Source organism: Clupea harengus, unplaced genomic scaffold (genome assembly GCF_900700415.2).
Source record: "Clupea harengus unplaced genomic scaffold, Ch_v2.0.2, whole genome shotgun sequence".
In the NCBI taxonomy this organism is placed as follows: Eukaryota; Metazoa; Chordata; class Actinopteri; order Clupeiformes; family Clupeidae; genus Clupea; species Clupea harengus.
In genome coordinates this window covers 132-24,673 of record NW_024880020.1, presented here as the reverse complement: position 1 = coordinate 24,673, position 24,542 = coordinate 132, and the positions used below count along the sequence as shown (strand labels likewise).

At 41.9% G+C, this 24,542-nt stretch overlaps 1 protein-coding gene across 1 annotated transcript; it reads left to right on the top strand.

Annotated features, from left to right (window-relative positions):
- Nucleotides 1-1,807: 1,807 nt before the first annotated feature.
- On the top strand, nucleotides 1,808-24,136 carry LOC122131120 (deleted in malignant brain tumors 1 protein; the record flags this gene model as incomplete). The annotated part of the gene is made up of 10 exons (XM_042706039.1): nucleotides 1,808-1,861; nucleotides 2,201-2,233; nucleotides 2,907-3,215; nucleotides 6,132-6,452; nucleotides 9,075-9,383; nucleotides 12,020-12,340; nucleotides 14,974-15,294; nucleotides 17,928-18,248; nucleotides 20,883-21,203; nucleotides 23,828-24,136. Coding segments are annotated over exons 1-10 (2,617 nt in total), but the record flags the coding sequence as incomplete, so codon positions are not given.
- Nucleotides 24,137-24,542: the final 406 nt, after the last annotated feature.

Sequence of the window (24,542 nt, the reverse complement as noted above, 5' to 3'; positions counted from 1 at the left end):
TACTCCATTTGTTTTTCTCTCCATCTTTCTATCTATCCCTCCAGTCTACTCTCCCTCTCACACTCCATCTCTCTGCTTCACTCCATTTTCTCTCCTTATTTCAGTATTTTCCCTCTTCACTCTCTCGTTACTGTCTTTATTCATAGCCACTCTTGTTCACTCTTCTTTCCTTTCTTCTTTCTTTCTTCCACTCTTATTTTTATAAAAGAAAATAAAAGAAATATGGTTTTGTGACATTTAACACAACGCCACAATGAATGACTTCAGCATACAGAGTTGTCCCACATAATGAATGGCACCTATCTTCCTGCCATCACATAGTAACAATATAAAAATAAACATGTTTCAACAATTTGATGTTTCCACAGTAATGTTAGCTAAATTACATATCAGCACAGGTGTGAACATGCATCAGAGAAAGGTAGATTTGTCACGATCGTGGCAGTCATGGCCACGATTTGGCGGCCTCTGGTGGCCAAAAGGACATTTCACAGACTTAGTGTTATTTGTGTTCACATGTGCCTTTGTTTTCTTTGTGTGCCCTCACCTGTTTCCCATTGCCTGTTCTCACCTGTTCCTTATTTGTACTTGTTAATGTAGCCACTTTATTTTTGTCAGCTGGGTATAAGTACCTGGCTTTTTGCACTTGTTCTTTTTTTCTTCTTCCAATTACTTTCTCCATCAATTCCCACTCTTTTTTCAACTTTTTTGTCAGCCCTCTTTGACTTAACAGTCCTCTATCCTCCCTTCCATTTCCTTTGCTTCCTTCATGTTACAAGTCTATATCTTCCACTTTATCCATTGATCATTCTAACATCTCCCTCCTCCCCTATGTCCATTCTCTTTCCTATTTTCAGCCATTCCCTCTCTCTGTACAACTTCCATCCACTTATTTTATTCTATCCCTCTCCAACTCCTCTTTCTCACATTCCATCTCTCTACTTCAGTCCATTTTCTCTCCTTCTTTCAAACTTTTCCCTCTTCACACTCTCTTTACTGTCTTTATCCATAGCCACTCTTGTTCACTCTTTTTTTCACTCTTGTTCACTCTTCTTTCCTTTCTTCTTTCTTTCTTAACTTTTGGATTTCATGCACTGGTATTTCCTTCAGGAAATGGATATTCTAGTTTATTTATTCAATGCCATTTGCAGTGTTTGTGTAGTGTTTTTATTAATGTTATGACATCACGATGCCTCGTAGAATTATGACTATAAATGATTACAAATATTGTCGTATTTTTTACTATTTTAATTATTTAAATCCAAGGATGTTTGAGAATTGATGTGAACACAATTACCAACAAACTCTCACAAATTCCTCCCTTAAGAACATGGGCGCGCTCCAATCTGGCCGATTTACGGCTGCTATTTAGCGTTCTTAAATTCTGTTCAAACTTAAGAATGAATCCCAGAAATTGCCACATTTACATTTAGTCATTTAGCAGACAGTGTACTGGGCTGATTGACTGAAACATTGAGCTGCCGGTAGCCCCGCCCGTTGGAAACAGCATGTGAACCAAACCACTTTGAGGAATGGGGGAGTCATTTTTTTTCAACATTAAAAAACACATGTTTTACGTTTATAATTAGCACCGCTTGTGTTGTCGTGCTTTTATTTAATATTACTATATTATTAAAAATGATTTATTTGTGTTTACAATGATTGTTGGGGGGGACAACTTTATAGTGGGGGACACGTCGCCCCTGTCCCCCCCGGGATCTCCGCCTATGGTCATGCCCTTGAGGTCTGAAGTTGGGCATATAAGCCTGAAGCAGGGTGCTTGAGGACACATTCAAGCTGAGAAGAAAGATGGAGATGGGATCACTGATTCTTCTGCTCTGCAGCTCTGCTGCTTTTCAAGGTAAGCACTACAGCACTTGTTTTGGTTTAATACAGGTATTCTCTATGCTGTCTGAAGGAGGATACGTGATCATTTGCGATACAATAGAATCTATCTGCGACACAATGCAACTATTGTATGTATGAACGTAAGGTCTATGTTTTCAAAAGATAACTCAGGCTTCATATCCTTGTAAATATTCTCTCTTTTCTATCTGACGCTTATGTCCTATGAAAGAAAATATATTTTTTCATGAAATTTTTTTTCAAATGTGTTTCTCACTGAACTGCCATTTGCCTTCATTGTATTTTACTTACAAGTCACTTTGGAAAAAACTATAACTCTTTATTTTCTCTCCAGGTTACTGGACCACTGAAGTACCAACTGTTTCAGGTGGCAACAATTTTGTTCATGACACGATTATGTTTATTTAATTTGGTGTCACACAGATGCTTATTAAAGCTAAAAACAGAAAATATTATATAAATACTTCACTTTTACTAGGTTTGTAATTTTCTGTCTTGCAGCCGACTATGGTTCCTGTAGATACAACTGTGGCTACAACCTTAGATTAGATTACTGATACAGTACAACAACAGCAGAACCAGCTACAACAAGTATTACATAATCCTTTCAGAGTGATCCCATAGCATAATACATCAGTACAATGGCTATATATCTGCAGTTCCACATGTTACCATTCTTCCTTATTTCTGATTCCTACCTGATTCTATATTTGAAAGGAATGCATTCAGTGAATACGCTTCTACGCATTGTAAGCTGAAAGTTAATTTTATGTTAAAATATGAAAACATTTCTCAGTGATGCCCCTAACAGTGAAACATAAACACAAAGACTGAGTTTGTAACAGTGACTTTAAGAATGGCTAAAATGCCTAAGATGAAACTTAGTTCAAGAGCCTTGTGTTCGGCCAATTGAAGCGAACATCCCAGACAAGCTGAAGCAAACAGTGTTGATTGCTCTGCCTGACAAAAAAATATGGTCATGTAATGCCTTTTTTGTGTCCCCCCCCCCCTCACTTTATTTCTTCACATTTTTACTGTAGCGGATATACGACTAGTTGGGGGCGACAGCTCCTGCTCTGGGAGAGTGGAGGTACAGGTCCATGGCACCTGGGGCACTGTGTGCGATGACAACTGGAACATGCCTAATGCTGAAGTGGTTTGCAGACAGATTGGCTGTGGACCAGCCTTGAGTGCTCCTTCCAGTGCTCATTTTGGACAGGGCAGTGGACAGATCTGGCTGGATGATGTCTGCTGCACTGGCCATGAGTCGTCTCTCTCTCAGTGCAGACATAATGGCCATGGCATCCATAACTGTGGCCACCATGAAGATGCTGGGGTAGTCTGTCAAGGTAAGGCTGCACATCTGTCTTTATGGATAAAGAAGGCTCCTTTTGTAAGTGTGTGCTAAGAATAAGAAGTATGTAGGTATCTGTTAAGGGTGGGCGATATGGCCAAAATCTTCTATCACGGTATTTGTAATTTTATATCACGGTTACGGTATATATCACGGTTTATTATACGTAGGGTGACCAGATTTGAGTTTTTTTTTTTAAAGAAGGACACTTCAGTGGTGGCGAAATGTATTTATTGGGCCTCATTCTCGAACGCAGTTAAGAAGAATTTAAGAAGGAATTGCTTCTGAATTGGATTTAGGAAAACATTTGGCATCCATGAAAGTTTTCTCATCTGGGATTTTTTGAGGAATCGCATTTAAGAAAACTCTGTGTTAGAAGTGTTAATGAATTTGTGAGAAATCTTTGGTGATTGCGTTCACATCAACTCTACAGACATCCTTGGATTAAAATAATTATAACAATAATAATTACGAGAATATTTGCATCATAAACAATTACGTTTCACATGTATAGTCATGATTCTACGAGGCACCGTGATGTCATAAAATAAATAAAAGGACTACACCAGAATGCTGCGCTCGTCTAGTGAGCGTCGTTTGGCACTGCCGTCTGTGCAAGTACGGCAATCCAGAATTTTCATTTGTAGTTCCACGTTGGTGGAACGAACTGCCTAGCACTACCAGAGCAGGGGCGTCCCTCTCTACCTTTTAAGAAGCTTTTGAAGACCCAACTCTTCAGAGAGCACCTCCCTTCCTAACTGGCACTTTGACTAGTGCTTAACTTGCACTTACAGCAGTTACATTCCTGCACTTCGTTTTTATTTTCTATTTTGTTTTTCTATATCTTACGTAAAGTAGTATTTATTGTTACACTAGGTCTCTATTGCTCGTAGCTTGACTGTTCTCTCCCTTGTACGTCGCTTTGGAAAGAAGCGTCTGCTAAATGACTAAATGTAAATGTGAATGTACACGAACACTGCAAATGTAAGTGAATAAATAAATAAGCACTAAACTCAATCACGTTGATATATAGCTATAGTGGAATAGAATGGACACATCTACATCCTGCAACGGTCCACCGTTGAAGTTAGATCTGCGTTTACTCGACGGTCCTCGCTTTCCACTTTGACATGACTCATTTACGAGTTGCTTTCGTGTAGATTCGGTCTATTCCGACTGCACACGTCACTACGGTTGCGTGCCCTTATAAGGAGCTGGCAGGGCGTGTATGTATGCAAATTCAGGAGCACGAGAACGCGCTTTCAATTTAAGAAAACTCTTCCAGTGGAGCACAGCTCAGAACACTTCTGCTGCGTAGGAACACATTTTCAAGCGTTCATGAATTTGTCGGATGTCTTTTTCTTACTTTGTTTTTCCAAAGCCCATAAGAAACATTTCAGAAGAAACTTCAGAAAATGTTCAAGAATGAGGCCCATTGACCCTTAAGAACACTAAGGTGCAGAAACAATACTGCCTCAATAGGCTATTGGCCTAAGCAATAGTGGCCAGTATAGGCCTACTTTGTACTGAATTTTTCCATTGAATCTTTAAATAGTAAAATTAAAGCAAAGTGCATGAAAAAAAAAAAAAAAGGAAAAGTCTTTCTGTGGCATTTAGTCCAGTGCTTATATGGCTTTTAGTGGTTCTTTAATGTACTTTCAGAAGATAACTCAAGTGTTAACTTTCTTTTCAATGTGTGTCCATATGTTAACGCAATAATGAGAAAAACATTTTCTTTATATGGCGACATATTCAAAAAAGAAAATTAAGAAGTTGGCCATTACACTTAGACATAGAGGCGTCATTGACCGCTTCAGCCCGTTGCTGCGACGTGCCTGTACTGACTGGCCTGTAAACAGATGCAAGTAAATGACGGAGCTGCGGTTTTTCTGGATAAAAAGCACTATAGCGTTTACATTTCTCAACCGATTTCACTGAGTCGTTTTCATATTCAAGGGTTTATGATCTACGTGGAGTATCAAAAAAAGTTTCCATGTTACTTAGAATCTCGATAGTAAGCCTATAATCGCCATAGGCATACTGTACGTACATGTATATGTCTATAATAATTGCTGCTATACGCTCACTGTTCTTGCGCTCCCACAGCTCATTCACTTTGCAATGCTGAAAAGAAATCTAAACTATCGAAATAGTGCATCTTTAACTACTAATATTTGACCATCATTGAGAAAAATGCCACAGAATCTGCAAATAAATGGCTACACTAGACACTTTTCAGTCCATATTTTTCAGTATATTGAACCTTTCCCAACAGTCGAGGATTACTCAACAAGTAGGCATGAAAGTCCTTAAAAATTGTACTGGGCATCGTATTATACGGCTCTACAGAATGTTCAAAAAAGTTCAGTTGATTTGAATGGGCCACCCCGACGTTCGCAGGTCTGTAGGATAATTTCTTTATTTTCACTGCTGCGAAAAAGTAATGACCGCTGTCATTGGCAACGGGTTTTGTGCTTCATCATATCATTCTGCAAGTAGTCCGGTCATTTAACCTAAATTGAATTCAGCAAGTAATGGGTTGCTACGCAACACCTGAAACATTAGAGTTCTATTTGCCTGAAGAACAATTTTTTCTAAGCGGAAATCACAAAACGGCAACAAAATCGTTTAAGAGGTATTTTGGAGGAATGTCTTCTATCGTTTTGGCGAGTACCCGTGTAATAAACGGGATGATGTATAGTTCGGAGGTCAATATCTAAAAATAAATAGATTGGATTTCAAAATAAGAGTATACCGCGGTTGAAACGGTATAGCCAAATCTCTCCCGGTAGACACATTTCTACCGTTGCACGGTATATACCGTCATACCGCCCAGCCCTAGTATCTGTAGTGTTTAATAATTAATTGTCCCCCCCCTCCCCCTTCACTTTATCGCTTAACATTTTTACAGGATCGAACATAACGGATATACGACTAGTTGGGGGCGACAGCTCCTGCTCTGGGAGAGTGGAGGTACAGGTCCGTGGCACCTGGGGCACTGTGTGCGATGACAACTGGAACATGCCTGATGCTGAAGTGGTTTGCAGACAGATTGGCTGTGGACCAGCCCTGACGGCTCATTCCAGTGCTCATTTTGGACAGGGCAGTGGACAGATCTGGCTGGATGATGTCAGCTGCACTGGCCAAGAGTCGTCTCTCTCTCAGTGCTCACATATTGGCCATGGCATCCATAACTGTGGCCACCATGAAGATGCTGGGGTAGTCTGTCAAGGTAAGGCTGCACATCTGTCTTTAGGGATAAAGAAGTCTCATTTTGTAAGTGTGTGCTAAGGATAAGAAGTATGTAGGTATCTGCAGTGTTTAATAAGGATCTATTTCTTTAAGTGTAAGCACTCCCCTATGCAGTGTTCTCCTATTGGTTTTTCGCCATGCGCATGTATACATGGAGTGCAGAACCTTAAGTAAACTAAGTGATGTTTCACGTGTGACTTTAACCTCCGAGAGAGCCTGATTATTTTATTAATAAGTAGTCGCATAGACACGACCAATTGGTGACGAGAAATCTACGAACCTAACAAGCAAATGGAGCTTAAAAGTACATGGAATGAGAAGTCCACTGGAGGGAAGGCGAGTGAAAACAAACAACAGCACTAGAGGAGTAGCAAGGCTAATGAAGGATGCGTGAGTAAACGTGAATAGCTCACAGTAAACCACGCATAAGTACACTTAAACGGTAAATATCAGACTGAAGATGGCTTACGTTGGAAAGGTAGACGAGTTCGATAGTGCTAATGAAGACTGGGAAGCGTACATGGAAAGAGTGGAATTGTATTGTGATGCCAATGATGTGGAGGAAGAGAAGAAAGTTTCCGTTCTCCTCAGTCTAATTGCAACTAACGTACAACGTACAATCTCCTTCGCAACCTAGTTAGCCCAGCCAAACCGTCCAGCAAGACATTCGATGATATTCAGAAGATTTAGCAAAACCATCTAAAGCCTAAACCTCTAGTGATGGCTGAAAGATTTAGATTCCATAAAAGAAATCAAGAAAAGCATTTCTGACTACATGGCCGAACTGCGCAAACTTTCACAAAATTGCGATTTCAAAGATGGACTTTCTGATGCATTAAGGGACAGACTAGTATGTGGCATGCATTGCTCAAGCACACAAGAGGCTACTGTCAGAAAAGGACTTGGACTTAGAAAAAGCACTGGCTATTGCAATGGAAACAGTAGCTAAGGATGCATCAGAATTACAAAAGAAAAGCGTTGAAAATGAAATGCATAAAATGTCCATAAATAACACAAAAGAGCAGAATTGTTACAGATGTGGAAAATCCTCTCATGACGCAAATGACTGTTGGTTCAAAGACAAGACCTGCAGAAAATGCCAAAAACAAGGTTACATAGAAAGAGTGTGTAAATCAGACAAAAAGCACAACCAAAAAGAAAAAAACTGACAAAAACAAAAGTTTCAGGCAAAAAGCAAAACACATGCACAAAGTGACAGAATATGAAAAATCTGATAATACAGATAGTGATGAAGATGACCTGTCATGCTAAGAACTGCACAACATCACAGAAACAGATAGGAAAATGATATGGATAACAACAGAGTACACAGGTTCAGCTTTGTCCGTAATCTCTGAAGCTGACTACAAAAGACTGTTTTCCAAGCTACAGCTAGAAAAGACCCCAGTGATGTTAAAAACATACACTGGTGAGAGAGTGTCTCCTAAAGGAAAACTTAAAGTGGATGTGACTTATGGTGACAAAACACACAAGTTGGAGCTCTATGTGTTGAAAAATGGAGGACCAGCTCTTTTTGGGCGAGAGTGGTTAAGAAAAATCCAGCTTGATTGGCATGCAATTAAAGCCCTCAACATATCTCCAAGCCTCAAGAGCCACAAGTGTAGCTCTAAACAAAGACTGTCTCAGCTCTTAGAAGAGCATGCAAAAGTGTTTGAGAAAGGCATTGGCAAGATGAAACACATTAAAGCAAAGATTGAATTGGATGACAATGCGACACTGAGATTTCACAAGGCACGTCCAGTGCCATATGCACTGCGTCCGAAAATTGATGCAGAACTTCTGAGCCTAGAGGAATCTAACATTCTCTCCAAGGTTGACTGGAGCGACTGGGCTACACCCATTGTTCCCGTGATTAAAAAAGGGAAAAGTGGAGGTGTTCGCATATGTGGCGATTTCAAGGTGACCATTAATCCGGTGCTGCGTACTGTACAGTATCCTCTACCACGAATCAAAGACATCTTCTCATCACTAGCTGAAGGGGAGACGTTTTCGAAAATTGACCTGTCTCAGGCCTACCTTCAGATGGAAGTGGAGGAATCGAGTAGGAAGTTGCTAACCATCAACACGCATATGGGACTGGACCAGTAGAATAGGCTTGTATTTGGCGTCGCATCAGCTCCAGCCATCTGGCAAAGAGCGATGGAGCAAGTACTTCAGGATATACCAAGAACACAGTGTTATCTCGATGACATCTTGATCACAGGAAAGAATGATGAAGATCATCTCCAAAACTTCAGCATAGTGCTCAAAAGACTAAGTGACTATGGCCTAAGGGCGAAGAGAGAAAAATGCGAGTTTTTCAAGAGTGAGATATCATATTGTGGTCACATCATTGACAGATTTGGCTTACATAAATCACAAGTCAAAGTGGAAGTGGTGCTAAAAGCCCCTAGCCTGATGTTGTCATACTCATAATTCTAGTCAGAATATGAGTCTGATACTGCTCCATTGGGACATCTCAGACAACCTGAAGCAAACAGTGTTGATTGCTCTGCCTGACAAAAAAATATGGTCATGTAATGCCTTCTTTGTGCCCCCCCCCCTTCCCCCCTCACTTTATTTCTTCACATTTTTACTGTAGCGGATATACGACTAGTTGGGGGCGACAGCTCCTGCTCTGGGAGAGTGGAGGTACAGGTCCGTGGCACCTGGGGCACTGTGTGCGATGACATCTGGAACATGCCTAATGCTGAAGTGGTTTGCAGACAGATTGGCTGTGGACCAGCCCTGACGGCTCATTCCAGTGCTCATTTTGGACAGGGCAGTGGACAGATCTGGCTGGATGATGTCAGCTGCACTGGCCAAGAGTCGTCTCTCTCTCAGTGCTCACATATTGGCCATGGCATCCATAACTGTGGCCACCATGAAGATGCTGGGGTAGTCTGTCAAGGTAAGGCTGCACATCTGTCTTTAGGGATAAAGAAGGCTCCTTTTGTAAGTGTGCAAAGAATAAGAAGTATGTAGGTATCTGCAGTGTTTAATAAGGATCTATTTCTTTAAGTGTAAGCACTCCCCTATGCAGTGTTCTCCTATTGGTTTTTCGCCATGCGCATGTATACATGGAGTGCAGAACCTTAAGTAAACTAAGTGATGTTTCACGTGTGACTTTAACCTCCGAGAGAGCCTGATTATTTTATTAATAAGTAGTCGCATAGACACGACCAATTGGTGACGAGAAATCTACGAACCTAACAAGCAAATGGAGCTTAAAAGTACATGGAATGAGAAGTCCACTGGAGGGAAGGCGAGTGAAAACAAACAACAGCACTAGAGGAGTAGCAAGGCTAATGAAGGATGCGTGAGTAAACGTGAATAGCTCACAGTAAACCACGCATAAGTACACTTAAACGGTAAATATCAGACTGAAGATGGCTTACGTTGGAAAGGTAGACGAGTTCGATAGTGCTAATGAAGACTGGGAAGCGTACATGGAAAGAGTGGAATTGTATTGTGATGCCAATGATGTGGAGGAAGAGAAGAAAGTTTCCGTTCTCCTCAGTCTAATTGCAACTAACGTACAACGTACAATCTCCTTCGCAACCTAGTTAGCCCAGCCAAACCGTCCAGCAAGACATTCGATGATATTCAGAAGATTTAGCAAAACCATCTAAAGCCTAAACCTCTAGTGATGGCTGAAAGATTTAGATTCCATAAAAGAAATCAAGAAAAGGATGAAAGCATTTCTGACTACATGGCCGAACTGCGCAAACTTTCACAAAATTGCGATTTCAAAGATGGACTTTCTGATGCATTAAGGGACAGACTAGTATGTGGCATGCATTGCTCAAGCACACAAAAGAGGCTACTGTCAGAAAAGGACTTGGACTTAGAAAAAGCACTGGCTATTGCAATGGAAACAGTAGCTAAGGATGCATCAGAATTACAAAAGAAAAGCGTTGAAAATGAAATGCATAAAATGTCCATAAATAACACAAAAGAGCAGAATTGTTACAGATGTGGAAAATCCTCTCATGACGCAAATGACTGTTGGTTCAAAGACAAGACCTGCAGAAAATGCCAAAAACAAGGTTACATAGAAAGAGTGTGTAAATCAGACAAAAAGCACAGCCAAAAAGAAAAAAAAACTGACAAAAACAAAAGTTTCAGGCAAAAAGCAAAACACATGCACAAAGTGACAGAATATGAAAAATCTGATAATACAGATAGTGATGAAGATGACCTGTCATGCTAAGAACTGCACAACATCACAGAAACAGATAGGAAAATTATATGGATAACAACAGAGTACACAGGTTCAGCTTTGTCCGTAATCTCTGAAGCTGACTACAAAAGACTGTTTTCCAAGCTACAGCTAGAAAAGACCCCAGTGATGTTAAAAACATACACTGGTGAGAGAGTGTCTCCTAAAGGAAAACTTAAAGTGGATGTGACTTATGGTGACAAAACACACAAGTTGGAGCTCTATGTGTTGAAAAATGGAGGACCAGCTCTTTTTGGGCGAGAGTGGTTAAGAAAAATCCAGCTTGATTGGCATGCAATTAAAGCCCTCAACATATCTCCAAGCCTCAAGAGCTACAAGTGTAGCTCTAAACAAAGACTGTCTCAGCTCTTAGAAGAGCATGCAAAAGTGTTCGAGAAAGGCATTGGCAAGATGAAACACATTAAAGCAAAGATTGAATTGGATGACAATGCGACACTGAGATTTCACAAGGCACGTCCAGTGCCATATGCACTGCGTCCGAAAATTGATGCAGAACTTCTGAGCCTAGAGGAATCTAACATTCTCTCCAAGGTTGACTGGAGCGACTGGGCTACACCCATTGTTCCCGTGATTAAAAAAGGGAAAAGTGGAGGTGTTCGCATATGTGGCGATTTCAAGGTGACCATTAATCCGGTGCTGCGTACTGTACAGTATCCTCTACCACGAATCAAAGACATCTTCTCATCACTAGCTGAAGGGGAGACGTTTTCGAAAATTGACCTGTCTCAGGCCTACCTTCAGATGGAAGTAGAGGAATCGAGTAGGAAGTTGCTAACCATCAACACGCATATGGGACTGGACCAGTATAATAGGCTTGTATTTGGCGTCGCATCAGCTCCAGCCATCTGGCAAAGAGCGATGGAGCAAGTACTTCAGGATATACCAAGAACACAGTGTTATCTCGATGACATCTTGATCACAGGAAAGAATGATGAAGATCATCTCCAAAACTTCAGCATAGTGCTCAAAAGACTAAGTGACTATGGCCTAAGGGCGAAGAGAGAAAAATGCGAGTTTTTCAAGAGTGAGATATCATATTGTGGTCACATCATTGACAGATTTGGCTTACATAAATCACAAGTCAAAGTGGAAGTGGTGCTAAAAGCCCCTAGCCTGATGTTGTCATACTCATAATTCTAGTCAGAATATGAGTCTGATACTGCTCCATTGGGACATCTCAGACAACCTGAAGCAAACAGTGTTGATTGCTCTGCCTGACAAAAAAATATGGTCATGTAATGCCTTCTTTGTGTTGTCGTCCCCCCCCCCCCCCCCCCTCACTTTATCTCTTAACATTTTTACAGGACCGAACATAACGGATATACGACTAGTTGGGGGCGGCAGCTCCTGCTCTGGGAGAGTGGAGGTACAGGTCCGTGGCACCTGGGGCACTGTGTGCGATGACATCTGGAACATGCCTAATGCTGAAGTGGTTTGCAGACAGATTGGCTGTGGACCAGCCCTGACAGCTCATTCCAGTGCTCATTTTGGACAGGGCAGTGGACAGATCTGGCTGGATGATGTCAGCTGCACTGGCCATGAGTCGTCTCTCTCTCAGTGCAGACATATTGGCCATGGCATCCATAACTGTGGCCACAATGAAGATGCTGGGGTAGTCTGTCAAGGTAAGGCTGCACATCTGTCTTTAGGGATAAAGAAGGCTCCTTTTGTAAGTGTGCAAAGAATAAGAAGTATGTAGGTATCTGCAGTGTTTAATAAGGATCTATTTCTTTAAGTGTAAGCACTCCCCTATGCAGTGTTCTCCTATTGGTTTTTCGCCATGCGCATGTATACATGGAGTGCAGAACCTTAAGTAAACTAAGTGATGTTTCACGTGTGACTTTAACCTCCGAGAGAGCCTGATTATTTTATTAATAAGTAGTCGCATAGACACGACCAATTGGTGACGAGAAATCTACGAACCTAACAAGCAAATGGAGCTTAAAAGTACATGGAATGAGAAGTCCACTGGAGGGAAGGCGAGTGAAAACAAACAACAGCACTAGAGGAGTAGCAAGGCTAATGAAGGATGCGTGAGTAAACGTGAATAGCTCACAGTAAACCACGCATAAGTACACTTAAACGGTAAATATCAGACTGAAGATGGCTTACGTTGGAAAGGTAGACGAGTTCGATAGTGCTAATGAAGACTGGGAAGCGTACATGGAAAGAGTGGAATTGTATTGTGATGCCAATGATGTGGAGGAAGAGAAGAAAGTTTCCGTTCTCCTCAGTCTAATTGCAACTAACGTACAACGTACAATCTCCTTCGCAACCTAGTTAGCCCAGCCAAACCGTCCAGCAAGACATTCGATGATATTCAGAAGATTTAGCAAAACCATCTAAAGCCTAAACCTCTAGTGATGGCTGAAAGATTTAGATTCCATAAAAGAAATCAAGAAAAGGATGAAAGCATTTCTGACTACATGGCCGAACTGCGCAAACTTTCACAAAATTGCGATTTCAAAGATGGACTTTCTGATGCATTAAGGGACAGACTAGTATGTGGCATGCATTGCTCAAGCACACAAAAGAGGCTACTGTCAGAAAAGGACTTGGACTTAGAAAAAGCACTGGCTATTGCAATGGAAACAGTAGCTAAGGATGCATCAGAATTACAAAAGAAAAGCGTTGAAAATGAAATGCATAAAATGTCCATAAATAACACAAAAGAGCAGAATTGTTACAGATGTGGAAAATCCTCTCATGACGCAAATGACTGTTGGTTCAAAGACAAGACCTGCAGAAAATGCCAAAAACAAGGTTACATAGAAAGAGTGTGTAAATCAGACAAAAAGCACAGCCAAAAAGAAAAAAAACTGACAAAAACAAAAGTTTCAGGCAAAAAGCAAAACACATGCACAAAGTGACAGAATATGAAAAATCTGATAATACAGATAGTGATGAAGATGACCTGTCATGCTAAGAACTGCACAACATCACAGAAACAGATAGGAAAATGATATGGATAACAACAGAGTACACAGGTTCAGCTTTGTCCGTAATCTCTGAAGCTGACTACAAAAGACTGTTTTCCAAGCTACAGCTAGAAAAGACCCCAGTGATGTTAAAAACATACACTGGTGAGAGAGTGTCTCCTAAAGGAAAACTTAAAGTGGATGTGACTTATGGTGACAAAACACACAAGTTGGAGCTCTATGTGTTGAAAAATGGAGGACCAGCTCTTTTTGGGCGAGAGTGGTTAAGAAAAATCCAGCTTGATTGGCATGCAATTAAAGCCCTCAACATATCTCCAAGCCTCAAGAGCCACAAGTGTAGCTCTAAACAAAGACTGTCTCAGCTCTTAGAAGAGCATGCAAAAGTGTTCGAGAAAGGCATTGGCAAGATGAAACACATTAAAGCAAAGATTGAATCGGATGACAATGCGACACTGAGATTTCACAAGGCACGTCCAGTGCCATATGCACTGCGTCCGAAAATTGATGCAGAACTTCTGAGCCTAGAGGAATCTAACATTCTCTCCAAGGTTGACTGGAGCGACTGGGCTACACCCATTGTTCCCGTGATTAAAAAAGGGAAAAGTGGAGGTGTTCGCATATGTGGCGATTTCAAGGTGACCCTTAATCCGGTGCTGCGTACTGTACAGTATCCTCTACCACGAATCAAAGACATCTTCTCATCACTAGCTGAAGGGGAGACGTTTTCGAAAATTGACCTGTCTCAGGCCTACCTTCAGATGGAAGTGGAGGAATCGAGTAGGAAGTTGCTAACCATCAACACGCATATGGGACTGGACCAGTATAATAGGCTTGTATTTGGCGTCGCATCAGCTCCAGCCATCTGGCAAAGAGCGATGGAGCAAGTACTTCAGGATATACCAAGAACACAGTGTTATCTCGATGACATCTTGATCACAGGAAAGAATGATCAAGATCATCTCCAAAACTTCAGCATAGTGCTCAAAAGACTAAGTGACTATGGCCTAAGGGCGAAGAGAGAAAAATGCGAGTTTTTCAAGAGTGAGATATCATATTGTGGTCACATCATTGACAGATTTGGCTTACATAAATCACAAGTCAAAGTGGAAGTGGTGCTAAAAGCCCCTAGCCTGATGTTGTCATACTCATAATTCTAGTCAGAATATGAGTCTGATACTGCTCCATTGGGACATCTCAGACAACCTGAAGCAAACAGTGTTGATTGCTCTGCCTGACAAAAAAAATGGTCATGTAATACCTTCTTTTTGTCGTCGTCCCCCCCCCCCCCCCTCTCACTTTATCTCTTAACATTTTTACAGGACCGAACATAACGGATATACGACTAGTTGGGGGCGGCAGCTCCTGCTCTGGGAGAGTGGAGGTACAGGTCCGTGGCACCTGGGGCACTGTGTGCGATGACATCTGGAACATGCCTAATGCTGAAGTGGTTTGCAGACAGATTGGCTGTGGACCAGCCCTGACAGCTCATTCCAGTGCTCATTTTGGACAGGGCAGTGGACAGATCTGGCTGGATGATGTCAGCTGCACTGGCCATGAGTCGTCTCTCTCTCAGTGCAGACATATTGGCCATGGCATCCATAACTGTGGCCACAATGAAGATGCTGGGGTAGTCTGTCAAGGTAAGGCTGCACATCTGTCTTTAGGGATAAAGAAGGCTCCTTTTGTAAGTGTGCAAAGAATAAGAAGTATGTAGGTATCTGCAGTGTTTAATAAGGATCTATTTCTTTAAGTGTAAGCACTCCCCTATGCAGTGTTCTCCTATTGGTTTTTCGCCATGCGCATGTATACATGGAGTGCAGAACCTTAAGTAAACTAAGTGATGTTTCACGTGTGACTTTAACCTCCGAGAGAGCCTGATTATTTTATTAATAAGTAGTCGCATAGACACGACCAATTGGTGACGAGAAATCTACGAACCTAACAAGCAAATGGAGCTTAAAAGTACATGGAATGAGAAGTCCACTGGAGGGAAGGCGAGTGAAAACAAACAACAGCACTAGAGGAGTAGCAAGGCTAATGAAGGATGCGTGAGTAAACGTGAATAGCTCACAGTAAACCACGCATAAGTACACTTAAACGGTAAATATCAGACTGAAGATGGCTTACGTTGGAAAGGTAGACGAGTTCGATAGTGCTAATGAAGACTGGGAAGCGTACATGGAAAGAGTGGAATTGTATTGTGATGCCAATGATGTGGAGGAAGAGAAGAAAGTTTCCGTTCTCCTCAGTCTAATTGCAACTAACGTACAACGTACAATCTCCTTCGCAACCTAGTTAGCCCAGCCAAACCGTCCAGCAAGACATTCGATGATATTCAGAAGATTTAGCAAAACCATCTAAAGCCTAAACCTCTAGTGATGGCTGAAAGATTTAGATTCCATAAAAGAAATCAAGAAAAGGATGAAAGCATTTCTGACTACATGGCCGAACTGCGCAAACTTTCACAAAATTGCGATTTCAAAGATGGACTTTCTGATGCATTAAGGGACAGACTAGTATGTGGCATGCATTGCTCAAGCACACAAAAGAGGCTACTGTCAGAAAAGGACTTGGACTTAGAAAAAGCACTGGCTATTGCAATGGAAACAGTAGCTAAGGATGCATCAGAATTACAAAGAAAAGCGTTGAAAATGAAATGCATAAAATGTCCATAAATAACACAAAAGAGCAGAATTGTTACAGATGTGGAAAATCCTCTCATGACGCAAATGACTGTTGGTTCAAAGACAAGACCTGCAGAAAATGCCAAAAACAAGGTTACATAGAAATAGTGTGTAAATCAGACAAAAAGCACAGCCAAAAAGAAAAAAAACTGACAAAAACAAAAGTTTCAGGCAAAAAGCAAAACACATGCACAAAGTGACAGAATATGAAAAATCTGATAATACAGATAGTGATGAAGATGACCTGTCATGCTAAGAACTGCACAACATCACAGAAACAGATAGGAAAATGATATGGATAACAACAGAGTACACAGGTTCAGCTTTGTCCGTAATCTCTGAAGCTGACTACAAAAGACTGTTTTCCAAGCTACAGCTAGAAAAGACCCCAGTGATGTTAAAAACATACACTGGTGAGAGAGTGTCTCCTAAAGGAAAACTTAAAGTGGATGTGACTTATGGTGACAAAACACACAAGTTGGAGCTCTATGTGTTGAAAAATGGAGGACCAGCTCTTTTTGGGCGAGAGTGGTTAAGAAAAATCCAGCTTGATTGGCATGCAATTAAAGCCCTCAACATATCTCCAAGCCTCAAGAGCCACAAGTGTAGCTCTAAACAAAGACTGTCTCAGCTCTTAGAAGAGCATGCAAAAGTGTTCGAGAAAAGGCATTGGCAAGATGAAACACATTAAAGCAAAGATTGAATCGGATGACAATGCGACACTGAGATTTCACAAGGCACGTCCAGTGCCATATGCACTGCGTCCGAAAATTGATGCAGAACTTCTGAGCCTAGAGGAATCTAACATTCTCTCCAAGGTTGACTGGAGCGACTGGGCTACACCCATTGTTCCCGTGATTAAAAAAGGGAAAAGTGGAGGTGTTCGCATATGTGGCGATTTCAAGGTGACCCTTAATCCGGTGCTGCGTACTGTACAGTATCCTCTACCACGAATCAAAGACATCTTCTCATCACTAGCTGAAGGGGAGACGTTTTCGAAAATTGACCTGTCTCAGGCCTACCTTCAGATGGAAGTGGAGGAATCGAGTAGGAAGTTGCTAACCATCAACACGCATATGGGACTGGACCAGTATAATAGGCTTGTATTTGGCGTCGCATCAGCTCCAGCCATCTGGCAAAGAGCGATGGAGCAAGTACTTCAGGATATACCAAGAACACAGTGTTATCTCGATGACATCTTGATCACAGGAAAGAATGATCAAGATCATCTCCAAAACTTCAGCATAGTGCTCAAAAGACTAAGTGACTATGGCCTAAGGGCGAAGAGAGAAAAATGCGAGTTTTTCAAGAGTGAGATATCATATTGTGGTCACATCATTGACAGATTTGGCTTACATAAATCACAAGTCAAAGTGGAAGTGGTGCTAAAAGCCCCTAGCCTGATGTTGTCATACTCATAATTCTAGTCAGAATATGAGTCTGATACTGCTCCATTGGGACATCTCAGACAACCTGAAGCAAACAGTGTTGATTGCTCTGCCTGACAAAAAAATATGGTCATGTAATACCTTCTTTGTGTCGTCGTCCCCCCCCCCCCCCCCTCACTTTATCTCTTAACATTTTTACAGGACCGAACATAACGGATATACGACTAGTTGGGGGCGGCAGCTCCTGCTCTGGGAGAGTGGAGGTACAGGTCCGTGGCACCTGGGGCACTGTGTGCGATGACATCTGGAACATGCCTAATGCTGAAGTGGTTTGCAGACAGATTGGCTGTGGACCAGCCCTGACAGCTCATTCCAGTGCTCATTTTGGACAGGGCAGTGGACAGATCTGGCTGGATGATGTCAGCTGCACTGGCCATGAGTCGTCTCTCTCTCAGTGCAGACATATTGGCCATGGCATCCATAACTGTGGCCACAATGAAGATGCTGGGGTAGTCTGTCAAGGTAAGGCTGCACATCTGTCTTTAGGGATAAAGAAGGCTCCTTTTGTAAGTGTGCAAAGAATAAGAAGTATGTAGGTATCTGCAGTGTTTAATAAGGATCTATTTCTTTAAGTGTAAGCACTCCCCTATGCAGTGTTCTCCTATTGGTTTTTCGCCATGCGCATGTATACATGGAGTGCAGAACCTTAAGTAAACTAAGTGATGTTTCACGTGTGACTTTAACCTCCGAGAGAGCCTGATTATTTTATTAATAAGTAGTCGCATAGACACGACCAATTGGTGACGAGAAATCTACGAACCTAACAAGCAAATGGAGCTTAAAAGTACATGGAATGAGAAGTCCACTGGAGGGAAGGCGAGTGAAAACAAACAACAGCACTAGAGGAGTAGCAAGGCTAATGAAGGATGCGTGAGTAAACGTGAATAGCTCACAGTAAACCACGCATAAGTACACTTAAACGGTAAATATCAGACTGAAGATGGCTTACGTTGGAAAGGTAGACGAGTTCGATAGTGCTAATGAAGACTGGGAAGCGTACATGGAAAGAGTGGAATTGTATTGTGATGCCAATGATGTGGAGGAAGAGAAGAAAGTTTCCGTTCTCCTCAGTCTAATTGCAACTAACGTACAACGTACAATCTCCTTCGCAACCTAGTTAGCCCAGCCAAACCGTCCAGCAAGACATTCGATGATATTCAGAAGATTTAGCAAAACCATCTAAAGCCTAAACCTCTAGTGATGGCTGAAAGATTTAGATTCCATAAAAGAAATCAAGAAAAGGATGAAAGCATTTCTGACTACATGGCCGAACTGCGCAAACTTTCACAAAATTGCGATTTCAAAGATGGACTTTCTGATGCATTAAGGGACAGACTAGTATGTGGCATGCATTGCTCAAGCACACAAAAGAGGCTACTGTCAGAAAAGGACTTGGACTTAGAAAAAGCACTGGCTATTGCAATGGAAACAGTAGCTAAGGATGCATCAGAATTACAAAAGAAAAGCGTTGAAAATGAAATGCATAAAATGTCCATAAATAACACAAAAGAGCAGAATTGTTACAGATGTGGAAAATCCTCTCATGACGCAAATGACTGTTGGTTCAAAGACAAGACCTGCAGAAAATGCCAAAAACAAGGTTACATAGAAATAGTGTGTAAATCAGACAAAAAGCACAGCCAAAAAGAAAAAAAACTGACAAAAACAAAAGTTTCAGGCAAAAAGCAAAACACATGCACAAAGTGACAGAATATGAAAAATCTGATAATACAGATAGTGATGAAGATGACCTGTCATGCTAAGAACTGCACAACATCACAGAAACAGATAGGAAAATGATATGGATAACAACAGAGTACACAGGTTCAGCTTTGTCCGTAATCTCTGAAGCTGACTACAAAAGACTGTTTTCCAAGCTACAGCTAGAAAAGACCCCAGTGATGTTAAAAACATACACTGGTGAGAGAGTGTCTCCTAAAGGAAAACTTAAAGTGGATGTGACTTATGGTGACAAAACACACAAGTTGGAGCTCTATGTGTTGAAAAATGGAGGACCAGCTCTTTTTGGGCGAGAGTGGTTAAGAAAAATCCAGCTTGATTGGCATGCAATTAAAGCCCTCAACATATCTCCAAGCCTCAAGAGCCACAAGTGTAGCTCTAAACAAAGACTGTCTCAGCTCTTAGAAGAGCATGCAAAAGTGTTCGAGAAAGGCATTGGCAAGATGAAACACATTAAAGCAAAGATTGAATCGGATGACAATGCGACACTGAGATTTCACAAGGCACGTCCAGTGCCATATGCACTGCGTCCGAAAATTGATGCAGAACTTCTGAGCCTAGAGGAATCTAACATTCTCTCCAAGGTTGACTGGAGCGACTGGGCTACACCCATTGTTCCCGTGATTAAAAAAGGGAAAAGTGGAGGTGTTCGCATATGTGGCGATTTCAAGGTGACCCTTAATCCGGTGCTGCGTACTGTACAGTATCCTCTACCACGAATCAAAGACATCTTCTCATCACTAGCTGAAGGGGAGACGTTTTCGAAAATTGACCTGTCTCAGGCCTACCTTCAGATGGAAGTGGAGGAATCGAGTAGGAAGTTGCTAACCATCAACACGCATATGGGACTGGACCAGTATAATAGGCTTGTATTTGGCGTCGCATCAGCTCCAGCCATCTGGCAAAGAGCGATGGAGCAAGTACTTCAGGATATACCAAGAACACAGTGTTATCTCGATGACATCTTGATCACAGGAAAGAATGATCAAGATCATCTCCAAAACTTCAGCATAGTGCTCAAAAGACTAAGTGACTATGGCCTAAGGGCGAAGAGAGAAAAATGCGAGTTTTTCAAGAGTGAGATATCATATTGTGGTCACATCATTGACAGATTTGGCTTACATAAATCACAAGTCAAAGTGGAAGTGGTGCTAAAAGCCCCTAGCCTGATGTTGTCATACTCATAATTCTAGTCAGAATATGAGTCTGATACTGCTCCATTGGGACATCTCAGACAACCTGAAGCAAACAGTGTTGATTGCTCTGCCTGACAAAAAAATATGGTCATGTAATGCCTTCTTTGTGTCGTCGTCCCCCCCCCCCCCCCCCTCACTTTATCTCTTAACATTTTTACAGGACCGAACATAACGGATATACGACTAGTTGGGGGCGGCAGCTCCTGCTCTGGGAGAGTGGAGGTACAGGTCCGTGGCACCTGGGGCACTGTGTGCGATGACATCTGGAACATGCCTAATGCTGAAGTGGTTTGCAGACAGATTGGCTGTGGACCAGCCCTGAGTGCTCCTTCCAGTGCTCATTTTGGACCGGGCAGTGGACAGATCTGGCTGGATGATGTCAGCTGCACTGGCCATGAGTCGTCTCTCTCTCAGTGCACACATATTGGCCATGGCATCCATAACTGTGGCCACCATGAAGATGCTGGGGTAGTCTGTCAAGGTAAGGCTGCACATCTGTCTTTAGGGATAAAGAAGTCTCATTTTGTAAGTGTGTGCTAAGAATAAGAAGTATGTAGGTATCTGCAGTGTTTAAAAAGGATCTATTTCTTTAAGTGTAAGCACTCCCCTATGCAGTGTTCTCCTATTGGTTTTTCGCCATGCGCATGTATACATGGAGTGCAGAACCTTAAGTAAACTAAGTGATGTTTCACGTGTGACTTTAACCTCCGAGAGAGCCTGATTATTTTATTAATAAGTAGTCGCATAGACACGACCAATTGGTGACGAGAAATCTACGAACCTAACAAGCAAATGGAGCTTAAAAGTACATGGAATGAGAAGTCCACTGGAGGGAAGGCGAGTGAAAACAAACAACAGCACTAGAGGAGTAGCAAGGCTAATGAAGGATGCGTGAGTAAACGTGAATAGCTCACAGTAAACGACGCATAACCACACTTAAACGGTAAATATCAGACTGAAGATGGCTTACGTTGGAAAGGTAGACGAGTTCGATAGTGCTAATGAAGACTGGGAAGCGTACATGGAAAGAGTGGAATTGTATTGTGATGCCAATGATGTGGAGGAAGAGAAGAAAGTTTCCGTTCTCCTCAGTCTAATTGCATCTAACGTACAACGTACAATCTCCTTCGCAACCTAGTTAGCCCAGCCAAACCGTCCAGCAAGACATTCGATGATATTCAGAAGATTTAGCAAAACCATCTAAAGCCTAAACCTCTAGTGATAGCTGAAAGATTTAGATTCCATAAAAGAAATCAAGAAAAGGATGAGAGCATTTCTGACTACATGGCCGAACTGCGCAAACTTTCACAAAATTGCGATTTCAAAGATGGACTTTCTGATGCATTAAGGGACAGACTAGTATGTGGCATGCATTGCTCAAGCACACAAAAGAGGCTACTGTCAGAAAAGGACTTGGACTTAGAAAAAGCACTGGCTATTGCAATGGAAACAGTAGCTAAGGATGCATCAGAATTACAAAAGAAAAGCGTTGAAAATGAAATGCATAAAATGTCCATAAATAACACAAAAGAGCAGAATTGTTACAGATGTGGAAAATCCTCTCATGACGCAAATGACTGATGGTTCAAAGACAAGACCTGCAGAAAATGCCAAAAACAAGGTTACATAGAAAGAGTGTGTAAATCAGACAAAAAGCACAGCCAAAAAGAAAAAAACTGACAAAAACTAAAGTTTCAGGCAAAAAGCAAAACACATGCACAAAGTGACAGAATATGAAAAATCTGATAATACAGATAGTGATGAAGATGACCTGTCATGCTAAGAACTGCACAACATCACAGAAACAGATAGGAAAATGATATGGATAACAACAGAGTACACAGGTTCAGCTTTGTCTGTAATCTCTGAAGCTGACTACAAAAGACTGTTTTCCAAGCTACAGCTAGAAAAGACCCCAGTGATGTTAAAAACATACACTGGTGAGAGAGTGTCTCCTAAAGGAAAATTTAAAGTGGATGTGACTTATGGTGACAAAACACACAAGTTGGAGCTCTATGTGTTGAAAAATGGAGGACCAGCTCTTTTTGGGCGAGAGTGGTTAAGAAAAATCCAGCTTGATTGGCATGCAATTAAAGCCCTCAACATATCTCCAAGCCTCAAGAGCCACAACTGTAGCTCTAAACAAAGACTGTCTCAGCTCTTAGAAGAGCATGCAAAAGTGTTCGAGAAAGGCATTGGCAAGATGAAACACATTAAAGCAAAGATTGAATTGGATGACAATGCGACACTGAGATTTCACAAGGCACGTCCAGTGCCATATGCACTGCGTCCGAAAATTGATGCAGAACTTCTGAGCCTAGAGGAATCTAACATTCTCTCCAAGGTTGACTGGAGCGACTGGGCTACACCTATTGTTCCCGTGATTAAAAAAGGGAAAAGTGGAGGTGTTCGCATATGTGGCGATTTCAAGGTGACCATTAATCCGGTGCTGCGTACTGTACAGTATCCTCTACCACGAATCAAAGACATCTTCTCATCACTAGCTGAAGGGGAGACGTTTTCGAAAATTGACCTGTCTCAGGCCTACCTTCAGATGGAAGTGGAGGAATCGAGTAGGAAGTTGCTAACCATCAACACGCATATGGGACTGGACCAGTAGAATAGGCTTGTATTTGGCGTCGCATCAGCTCCAGCCATCTGGCAAAGAGCGATGGAGCAAGTACTTCAGGATATACCAAGAACACAGTGTTATCTCGATGACATCTTGATCACAGGAAAGAATGATGAAGATCATCTCCAAAACTTCAGCATAGTGCTCAAAAGACTAAGTGACTATGGCCTAAGGGCGAAGAGAGAAAAATGCGAGTTTTTCAAGAGTGAGATATCATATTGTGGTCACATCATTGACAGATTTGGCTTACATGAATCACAAGTCAAAGTGGAAGTGGTGCTAAAAGCCCCTAGCCTGATGTTGTCATACTCATAATTCTAGTCAGAATATGAGTCTGATACTGCTCCATTGGGACATCTCAGACAACCTGAAGCAAACAGTGTTGATTGCTCTGCCTGACAAAAAAATATGGTCATGTAATGCCTTCTTTGTGTCCTCCCCCCTCACTTTATTTCTTCAAATTTTTACTGTAGCGGATATTCGACTAGTTGGGGGCGACAGCTCCTGCTCTGGGAGAGTGGAGGTACAGGTCCGTGGCACCTGGGGCACTGTGTGCGATGACCACTGGAACATGCCTAATGCTGAAGTGGTTTGCAGACAGATTGGCTGTGGACCAGCCCTGAGTGCTCCTTCCAGTGCTCATTTTGGACCGGGCAGTGGACAGATCTGGCTGGATGATGTCTGCTGCACTGGCCATGAGTCGTCTCTCTCTCAGTGCAGACATATTGGCCATGGCATCCATAACTGTGGCCACCATGAAGATGCTGGGGTAGTCTGTCAAGGTAAGGCTGCACATCTGTCTTTAGGGATAAAGAAGGCTCATTTTGTAAGTGTGCAAAGAATAAGAAGTATGTAGGTATCTGCAGCTTGACTGGGTAGTTACTGGGTGCTCAAGCACATTCACAACTGTTGACACCATGAAGATGCTGGGGGCAGTCTGCCAGGGTAGGGCTTAGGGCTGTCAAAATTGCTCAAGAGTTTTGTGCAAGCAATTTAAGGTCGCGATTCTTGTCCCAAATATCGCAGGCTTCATTCAGTGATTGAAACAAATATCATTAACATTAATTGAAGTTTTACAGTATACTGGGGTTGTAGGAACTTTTCCTTGGCATGAAATGGCAAATAATCAAACCAGTGTATGAAGCTGTTGTAGCCTATCTAGTCTATTTTATGCATGCAATATACAGT